Below are 10547 nucleotides of genomic sequence, written 5' to 3'. Positions count from 1 at the left end.
TCTGATGGACTCTCTTATTCTCTCATAGTCCTGCTGGCAGTAGTAGATACGGCTCCTCTTGCAATGTCAGCCAGGAAAGCTCTCACCTGAGTGAGGAACATTCCCATGAAAGTGCCCATGGCTCTGAGCAGGAAGATGATCACCAGGAAAGGCAGTCAAATCATTCTTACCACAGCTCGGGCAGCTACCAAAAAGATGGTCAGGCATGCCTCAAGGAGCAAGAGGAGCCTCATGGCAAAGGAGAAAAGGAGAAGGTCTGCAAGACTGAGGAAAAACCTGCAGACCATTCTGCAGCTAAGTTGCCTCTGGAACTTGAGAAGCCCAGGGACGCTGATGCAGGAGTCCAAATGAGGTAGGTGAAACTATTACCAAGTTATTTTCAGCTGTTTCAGAGAGGATTCTTCTATTTGCTATTTCCCAGGGCAAATAATGTACATTGTTCTTGCAGCCTTCTCTGACCAACTGAGTTGATGTTGTGATGTGTGAAACATCTGTTGTGCAGGACCAGTTACTTAGGGGACGTTGGCTATGCTGAAGCTATGTTTGCCTTGTGTGCAAAGAGGAACACTTGCTAAAACTATGGGTTTTGCGTGTGTAGGGAAGAACACCAGCAAGTGCCTTGGAGCTCATTTGCTGGAATTTCTGGTTTGATGAACGTACTCTGGCCCCAAAATAGCTGCTTCATTGCTCATGTGGGATCAAGTTTATGCTTGAGGAACCAAGAATTTGTTTTCATGGTTAGAGCTTCACTAGTTCCATTCTTGCGTAGTAGACTACCACCATTAGAGCTAGTGTTTATGTAGTTGTAGGTTGTAGAATTACAGCATGAATAGACATGTTGCTCTGACTCACTGTGGCAGCTTTTCTTGTCCTTGTACTTTGGTTTTCCAAGCTGTCAACAGTATTGAAAACAGGCTTCAAAAGTATTTCATCTAAGTTTGGGGGAGTAGAGTACTGGGTTTTGCACAGGTTTTGCAGGAATTCAAATTTCACTACTTAAATTTGGGAGTGACATTTTTCCTTGAGGTAATCACGTCATTGCAGCCCCTGGATGTGGTTATACTTTCATAAGTATGAGAGATTTTTTCTTTATCTGGTTCAGTTGGATCCATGGGAAGATGTCTGCCTGTCTGTGCCCTTTGGAGGGTACAGCTGGTGTCACTGCGCTTGGATGATAGAATTAACTACAGGAGTTCATGTGTAGGCAAGCCTTACACTAAAGATGAAAAAAGGAAAACAAGACTAGAAAAGTGTTAAACTGTTTTTAAACTCTGATTCACTTTCCTCTTTTCCTTACAGAGCAGCAGGAGTCTTGTCCCAGAATGGCTGGCCTATATTTGTTCACAGGAAAGGTTATTCACATAGTCTATTTCAGGCTAATTTAGGCATCTAACTTGGATGCTCCTGCCTCACTGGCTCCCTTTCCACCCTCTGGCAGTGCTCTCCTGTCTCCATGGAGTATGCATGGAACTGAGCTCTGAATGTTGATCCCTAGGGCCACACCTGCCCTAGACCTGTAGTATGGATGTGTGTTGCTCTCAGCTATGGGGTTTTTTTATGCAGTCAGCAGTGTGGGGTTGGTGCTTTGCAGGCAGGAGGAGGTGTTTACTTTTGTGATTTATACCTCAGCAACATAAAAAGCAGGAATGCAACCAAAAGCCCAAGGTATCACAAGGTTAGGGATTGCACGATGTGCTGTGGGTCACTGAGATGGAGCTCTGCTGACGGATTCACACACCATCTTGAAAAGCTTTAGGAAAGTGGAGTGACAAAGGTTCAGTGCATGGGGGAAACTCACGGCAGAGCCCTGTTGTCAGTGTTTCCCCTAAAGAGGGGCTGTAAATTTGTAGCAGGAGGAGTAGGAAGAGGCAGTGGTTAGAAGGGAACCGCAACAAGCATGGGGATATAAAATCTTTGATCTACCTCTTTGTGTCTGTTATGGTATGGTAACACAGTTAAGGTACCATTGTGTTCCACTGGCTTGATGTGGTGTTGTGGACTGCCTTCCTGATGTTCTCACAAACATCATCTTCCTCCTGAGTTTGGATTGTGTACTGCTCATATCTTTCAGCTCATCAGTTTTCAAGGTGGCTTCTGTGTATAAGGAGACCTCTACTTTAGCTTCTCACTTCCCAGAGCACATGCAGGACTGTGCTGACTGGAGCTTGTTGGTTCCTCCAGCTTCCAGAGCTGAAGCTGTGATTGCACCATGTGGTCGAATCTTTAATGCTACAGGTGTTCTTCATGTAGTGATTTCCTGTTTCTTGCTTTCTAGCTACCAGGGTGACATCGAGCCACCACCATTTCCTCCAGCAAGAGCCCATTGGATTAGAGCCATTAGCAAAGTCCGACTGCAGCTTCAACAGGTAGGATGGAGTACTGCTTTGCTCCTTTTCCAAGCTGCTGTGGCTCAAGGTTTCATTTCTTCTTCATCGTAAGACACCTCTTGCAGTTTTGATGTTTTGCAGACAAAAAATTCCTCAAATGTATTAGGTAGGACTGCAGTATGCTGTGATGTTTTTAGAGCTCTCTGATTCTACCAGACATTTTTAAAATCATTGTGGGGAACTAGAGATGAATATCAGAAAAGATGCAGAATCTGAGAAATCAGCTCTGAATTTGTAAATAGTAATAATGGTGTCTGGAACTTAAATGGTTTATTCTAAATTGTTTGAAATGAAGACTTTTTCTCAAGGCAACTTGAGGATAGCTTGTTAGTTTAGTAGGAGTTATCTGTATTATTTGTCATGTGAAAATGTTCCTTGGGAAACTTTGCATCAAATATTTTTATATATACTTATTGAAAGTGGGTGTATAGTAACTCTTGGTATTTCCATCTCATGAAAGTAAGATTTAAAAATAAATAGTCTTGATTTGGGAAGTCAAAAGGAAAAGGTTGTGACATTTTCTATAACAGTATAAACACTCTTGTTTTAGAAAACAGTGTTTAAGAACCAAAAAGTTGGATTTTTAAAAAAAAGTCTTATGGTTTTATCCATCTATATGCCCACAGAAGGATAACATATGGTGTTCATGTTCCATAGATGATAAACTTTTGCCTACTACCCTAAGTGCAGAGTTAATATATTTCACTTAGAAATACTACTTTCTTCTAGAGGTGACTTGTTTTGTTTTTATGAGAGATTTTACAGTATCTGTCACAATCAGGACTTTATCTTCCGGATTTTTGCATATTTTCAAGAAAGTGATTGTTGTTGCTTTGCATCTGGGGAGGCAAAATAGTTTTTCTCTTTTCTTATCTGGATTGTAAATGCTTTTTCATCTAAGGGTGGCTTCACTTCTGAGCAGAAAGGATTTGGATCAAAACCCTCAGTATGACATGGAAAGTGAAGAACACTGCTAGTATATAAGAAGAACTGAACTTCTGCTGTTATTTTGTAGAGTATGCAAACAAAACAGTTTCGTTCTGTGCCTTATGGAAAAAAGTGCAAAACAAGGGACAAGAGATTCAACACCACCTATCTATGGATGTCTCTCGTTTTCTGAGAGAGTAGAAGGTCCATGAGGTAGTTCAGCATAATTTTGTGTTTCTCCTGAATTGGGAGGAAGACATGCTTTGAGATTGTTGTTACTGAAACAGTAGTTTAGTTTTGATAGCAAAATGTCGTTTTTGGTTTGTCTTGACCACTGCTGACAGCTATTGATCAAAAATTCTCTTAAACCAAAAAATGTAGTAATTGGAGCTTTCCAAGAGCCTGCTCTGGTGCTTAGCTGCCTTTACTGTCCAAAGACTTTTTCCTTACCTCTGCTCTAGGTCTCCCTTGTTCCATATAAATCCATGTCTCATGATTAGGATAAGGAATACTGGAATAGTAAAGAGCTACTGCAAAAACAGGACAAAGCTCCACTTGCTCTTCTTGTGTTCACTAGATGACCCTTTTTCTTTTAGCCTTTTCTTGCCAGGATTTTTAGGCACTCTCAAGTCAGGCTGTTTTTTTTTTTTTTTCTTCTCTCTCTTACTCCTTTCTTTGTTTTCCCTGAAGTGCAGTGTCCAAAGCTGAATGTAAAAATCCAGCTGAGAGCCTGCTCATGTGCACTATACAGCAACCAAGACTTTGTTCTCCTTCCTGTGATCCTGATATCCCAAGATATACTGGCTGTCCTGCTGTGATGGTGCTTTTTTTATCACAGGCTATCGCTGATGCATAGTTAGCCTTTTACATGTTCCAGCGCTGAGATTCTTTCTGAAAAAGGACTTTTTCAGTTGTTGCATAGCCTATATTTGTGTTGGATTACAGCTGAATATGGCTTTGCACTTGTTCTTACAGCATTTTGGGTTTTTTTTTTCATTTTGTAAGCACTTCGTTGTCTGTCTCCTCCTTACCTTTTACATGAACAAATCATTCAAGTTGTCTGTTACAAAGTTGTGTGGTATCCAAGCTGATGTCCTGTGTGCTAGCAGAGTTGCCTGAGGGATCTTGCTTGATACATTCTTTGAATTTGGCTACTATGATTATCATTTTTTTACCAGTATATTTGCATCTATTTTAACAGCTTCATCCAGATCACAGGGTATAAAACTTCTACTATTCTCTCGCTACCCCTTAGAATAATTTACCTTGTCATAGAAGGAAGTTAAATGCATTTGACACAGTTCTACTCTTGAAGAAACCATGCTCACAGTTATTTCTCTCCTTTTTATGTTCTAGAAGATTTGCAAATAATTTGGTTATTTGTTCCAGTCTTCAATCCCCAGGGAATTGGGGGGCGGGTGTGTGTGTGTGTCAACTTAGTGCTTTTATAATTAACCAAGGCTTTCTCTTACTGTTTTTTAAGCATAAATACTTTCTTTGCCTTTTTCAAGTCTTCAAGTGCATTGTCTGTTTCTCAAGTTCTTAGTGCTTACTGATTATCAGTGTTGCAACCTAGAACCTGAGGATAAATATTTATCAGAGCCGGCTGACTTAACAGATAGATAAGGTGGTTATTTCTTTCAAATTTGTTTTTCTTTACTGGAGCCTCTATTTTATAACTTTCTAAACCTTTTTGCTTTAAACCCCCCCCAACAATCCAGTATTAATTCTGTCAGCTGCCTGACTGCATTTGTCCCTGTCACTGAAGACCTGAAGCAATTAAGGCATCAAATTTCCAGCCTTCTTAATGCCAGCTGATGATGATGAGTGGCATCCATCCTTTATTTGTCATATTGTGTGTTCATTGCTAGATGTTTAATATTGTGCTTCAGCCTTTTGATTCCTTTTCTGTGCAATCATTCTTGTCCTTAAAAACTTCCTCAGGAAGAGAGTTCAAGCCCTCTTAGAGGGCAGGAAGTTTCTTCACTGGGGCAGGTTCTGATTTTTGTCTGGTAATGCTGTTTCATTAGCTGTTAACAGCTTCCTGAAGTCCCTGGTCCTTTAAGCCTCTTTCTCTTGAGCTCTAGACACTTGATTTTCTGAGTTCTTATTAGTTTGTGTTCTTGAATTGCGTAGTGTTTTCTAGCTTGTCTAATTCCTTTCCTTCTAAGGTATCAGGACGACTCTCACAGTTTCTTCAGATGCATTTGCATCCTTATTTCTCTCTGCACTTGTGCTCAAATCTTAGGAAGAGCATCTCTGCTAGTTGCTTTCCGCGCAAGTTGAGTCATCAGCTTGTTCATAGATTTTCTTTTAAAGTCAGTGATACAAACACAGACTTGTTGGGGTCCCTCCCCTGCCGTGTAGCCCTGGGAGAGGGGCCCTGAGGGCACAGACACGGGGTTTCCCTGCCCCTGCTCAGCCTCGTTCCATTGGTTGGTTTGTGTTCCCTGCGGGCAGAAGGACCCTTGGTCCCGTGACTGGAACAGTTCCTGGGCAGAGCCCCAGCCATGCGGCTGGAGAAATAAACATCTCTGAAACAGCTATCAAGAATCTGTCTGTCCATATATATTTCCTTTCCACGGGACTCCTGGTTTGATATATGCGTGTTGCAGGAACCCACTGCAACAAATGGTGGAGAATTGAGAGCAGAACGATCCCCGATCCCTAAGCGACTGATTTGTGTGAGTAAACCCTGGAAACTTTGGATTCCTCTTCTTGGTTTTGCTTTGCTATTCCATATCTAAACTATGGAGGAACGGTGGGAAGACTCTTGGCTCTCAGAGCCGCATATGGACATTTATCTTAAACTTAAAATGATTCTTGAACAACGATTTGTAAATTTTAGCTTGATTCAAGCTCAAAAAGAACTGAAACACTTCCTGGCATGGTTGTTTAAGAACTTTTTCTATGTTTCTTGGGATTTAATTCTTACCAAGGGCTTTTGGAAAACCGTTTGGACACAGTTAATACTGGAGTCAAAATATATGCCGATGGAAGAATATTTTCGTGAATATTATTTAGTTACCGAGACTGTTGAGCAATGTCAGCTGTGTCCTGGCGAAGGGAAGCCTGGCGCAGGGACCGTGCGGCCCAGGCCACGTGCACCGAGCGCTCTGCGAGCAGCAGCGAGGCAGTTCCCGCGCGGGCGGAGCCACCGAGCCGCAGTGTCGGTGGCGGAGCGAGGCGGCGGAGCGGCGGGACCCGGCCGCCCGGCCCAGCACAGCGTGGTGGAGCGAGCCCGTGAACGCCCCCGAGAGGGGCGGCGCGGCGGGCGGCGGCCGATGGCGGTGGAGCCGCGCCCAGCCGAAACGTGCGCTGGAGCGGCGGGGGGTCATCGCTCGGGGCCCGGCCGAGACGTGGGTGCAGCGCCCGGCAGCGGCAGCGAAGCTGCGACCAGAGGAGGCGACGCACGGAGAACTGAGCGGCGCCCGGCCCGGCCCGCGCAGCCCCGAACGCGACCCCGGGAAGAGCGCGCAGGCACCAGCAGCCCCGACAATTCCAACACGGGAGCGACCGAAGGAGAGAGCAAAGACGCAGCGAGACAGAAAACAGCAGCCACTCGGAAAAAGGAAAAGATCATAGTAACTAAGACCTTAGGGATAGTAAAATGGTATAATGTTAAGCAAAATTATGGTTTTATAACAAGGTGTGACAACCAGCAAGACATATGCTGCTATTAAAAAAATAACCCTGAAAAATGCATCCCAAGCTTGGAGATGGAGAAGTCGTGGAATTCAAAATGTTACGGGAGAAAAGGGTTACAAGCATCGCAGGTCACTGGGCCTGATGGTGTTTCTGTAAAAGGCAGTATATATGCAAAAAATCGTAGTCATGTTAGACAATATCTCCATTGTAAGCCCCCCCTACAGTTCCCTTTCCTAATCCCACCTTTCCCTTTTACCCTATGTCCTATTACCCCCAGTGTATTCCCAATCCGTTTTTTCACCCATGGTTTCCCTCACAAAACCATGCTTTTGCCAATTGTTTCCCCAAAAATCCCTTTCCAATGCCGAGTGGGGGATGAAAAGGGGGAGGGAAGAAGTTAAACCCTCTCCTGCCTCAGTTTCCCCACAAAGCATGCTCAGAGAGTCCTGTCTCCCTTCTGTCAGCCCTAAGATGTTCCACAGAATCTGATTGGACATTTAAAGACTCAGGAGGGTGGCTTGTTTTGTTTTGAAACTGTTCTTGTTATGTTTATCCAGTTGTTTTCATTCTCCTTTTATTAAAATAAAACGGGTGAGGTGTTGGGGTCCCTCCCCTGCCGTGTAGCCCTGGGAGAGGGGCCCTGAGGGCACAGACACGGGTTTCCCTGCCCCTGCTCAGCCTCGTTCCCATTGGTTGGTTTGTGTTCCCTGCGCGGGCAGAAGGACCCTTGGTCCCGTGACTGGAACAGTTCCTGGCAGAGCTCCGGCCATGCGGCTGGAGAAATAAAATCTCTGAAACATCTACCAAGAATCTGTCTGTCCATATATATTTCCTTTCCACGGGACTCCTGGTTTGATATATGCGTGTTGCAGGATCCCCACTGCAACACAGACTTATAGATGAGGATCAGGATTATAAAGGTCCCTGTGGTGATAGTCTAACCTGGGGATTCTCTTGGTGGCTAGAAAAGATCATGTCTCATTTCTCTGGTCACTGTGTTAACATCTTTCCATCTTCTGTCATTACCTAGGAGCTTTCAAGAGGATTATCCTTGTTTGTTCTAGCACTTCAGAGCAGGTGGTTATGTCCTTAGTGTTTGAAGTGATGTCTCCAGCACATTTCTCACAATTCCTCTTTCTCCACATACCATAACATTTCATGAATACACATAGAGCTCCACTGCACAGATCTGAGGGGCTGGACTCCTATCACATAGACTACTGAAATGATTCTTGCAGCCCTTAATTGTTAATGATCAGACTGAAATTTGAAAGAATAAAGAAAAAGTCCAAAAAGGAAAAAGACACCCAAGAAGTTTCCATACGTGATGTGACTATAAATCCCCTGAGCAATTCAGCTTCCTACCTGGGAAAAGATTAATATTCATGTGAATAATGTACATGCATCCTACATTCTGACCATGAGTCAGAGAAATGTAGTGTTTTAATTAAGGCTTGACAGTTACAAAATGACACAGAAATTTGTAACTGTGCATGTTAAAAAAGCTTTGTTGTAGCATGCACGTACGTTTTGTTCTTCACTTCTGCTGTTTTTCTTGTTCTCTTTCTCTGTGAAGAGGAAACTTAATTATGCCAGAATCAACTAGGGTTTTCAGCCCAGTTTTTTTCAACGAATGACTCAATAATCCTCACCTTCACACTTAGAACTTTGACTACAAAGAGGGATTAATTGATAGCTCATCTGCTGCAGTCCCTCAGTGGGACTTTTTCAGAGGAAGAACAAACATGTATCTATTGCACCTTCAACTTGCAGTGCTCAGTAACTGAAGTAGCCTCCAGCTAGGGACATGGCTGTGTGACTTTTAAAATTAAACAAATTTGAATCTGACTTTTGTATAACAGAAGAGGAGGCAGACCGAGGAAGAGCAAAAATTCAGTCCAATCATCAAATTACCTCTCTTACCAACTCTTTCAAGTATATTTAAGTATTAGAGGAGGGTATGGGATCTCGGATTTTCTCCACTTACATTGAATTTGTTTATGGGGGAAAAAGTCTTACGCAGCATTTTCCTCTTTTATGTCAGCAGATTAAATACATCAATTGAGTTATTTTTTTTCAAAACCAAAGTAACTGGAGCACTATTTCCTCATTCTTTTTATAATGCCATTTTATACCAACTATTTTGATTTAATCTTTGTCTTTCCCTGTTTAATGGCAATAGCCTGTTCCTTTTGACTGATGTGTAATCAGTTCACATACTGAGATGGCAGACGTAGTTCATGACAATGGTTTTCTGGAATATGATGATCACCTGCAGTAGCAGGGACTAAAGGGGGTTTTACTTTAGTCTTACAGGTACCCAGTCATATCCTTAGTCTGATTTTCTCATGCTCTATAGCTTCACCTCTGATCAAGCACCTGCAAATATTTAAGAACCATGAGGGTCTCAGTTTTAAAAGCGCTGGTCCTGGGAGGGTGCTGTGCTGGTGATTTTGTAGTGTGAAGCCCTGTTTTGATTTTGAGACAGCAAGCTGTTGGTGCCAAGCCCTACTATTCCCTTCATAAGCAACAGTGGGATGCCCTAAAAGTCCTTGCTGGACTTAAACTCATGGTGGAGAGACCAGCAGGGTTTGGTGCCAGTTTTGGTTGCAACTTTGATTGTAAGTTGTCTGCCTATCCCTGTGTGATTGAAATCAACCCCCACATGTGAACCCAGGCCTCTGATGAGTAAAACCATGTACTGTGCACCAGCCCACTCGGCTAGTGGAGAGCAAACTGCTTTGAGCCAGTCACCAAAAGACTGGAAGCTGTCCCTTTCCACCTCTCATGGACTTTACCGTCGGTGCAATAGTTTGCTTTTGGCATTTTATTTCCGTTCGGCTTTGTTGCCTAGGTGTCTCTTTATCAGTCCCGTGAAGATGAGTAAGCTCTGCATTTTGAAAGCCTCCCACACAGTGGCAAAGAAGCAAACTGAAGCACTGTGACTCTAACAGAGAGTTACTAGAAACTTCTTCTCATACACAAAAAGTACATCTCCAGTTAAATGTCTTCCTTCTTTTCTATCTAATGATTTATAAAGGTTATCTTAACCTCCACCAAAATATGAGCATTCCTGATCAAGTGTCCTAGGGATCAGTGTTGGTGGGGATGTGTAGAACATTCTTGTGGTCAAGAATTTGCTCTTCCTACACTCCGGTGGAGATCCTGTTGGTCAGGCATGAACCGGGGGTTTCTGCCAGCTGTACTGGAGACTGGTGTTAGGTGGCTATGGTAGTCAAATCCTTTCTGCAAGTGCAGCTTTCAGATCTCTTAGGGCTTGCACAACCATAGTTATTTAGAAAGCATTCAAATACAAAATAGTAGAGACTGTCTCCCTATGCCATAATCTTGGTTCTCTCTGTTGCATCTGAGTTCGCAAGCTAGCAAGTCTTGCGAGACTCTCCAAAGTCCTTTGTGCCTTTCCTGAGGCAGCTTTTAGTGTGGGGTGATTCCCTGGTGTTTGAACAACTTGTGTCTGTTGTTGCCTCTGTCAGGGAAGGTTCAGCTGACATACTGTACTCAGATGAGGGAAAGCTTCTTTCTTCTCCAAGTGTCTAAAATACCTGCATTTTCACATCTGTTTGG

At 43.2% G+C, this 10547-nt stretch overlaps 1 protein-coding gene across 5 annotated transcripts in view; it reads left to right on the top strand.

The window, feature by feature from the left end:
• The window catches only part of UNC13B (unc-13 homolog B), a 208246-nt gene that overhangs the window by 77130 nt on the left and 120569 nt on the right, over window positions 1-10547 (top strand). For all 5 annotated transcript variants that reach the window (XM_039566772.1, XM_039566771.1, XM_039566769.1 and 2 more), the window contains 2 exons: window positions 29-352; window positions 2276-2366. In XM_039566772.1, the coding sequence (XP_039422706.1) occupies window positions 29-352; window positions 2276-2366 (415 nt within the window). The remainder of the gene's footprint in view (window positions 1-28; window positions 353-2275; window positions 2367-10547) is intronic.

The sequence above is a fragment of the Corvus cornix genome, chromosome Z, assembly GCF_000738735.6.
Source record: "Corvus cornix cornix isolate S_Up_H32 chromosome Z, ASM73873v5, whole genome shotgun sequence".
NCBI lineage: Eukaryota > Metazoa > Chordata > Aves > Passeriformes > Corvidae > Corvus > Corvus cornix.
The sequence above is the reverse complement of the archived record's forward strand: the minus strand, read 5'-3'. Positions and strand labels throughout refer to the sequence as shown.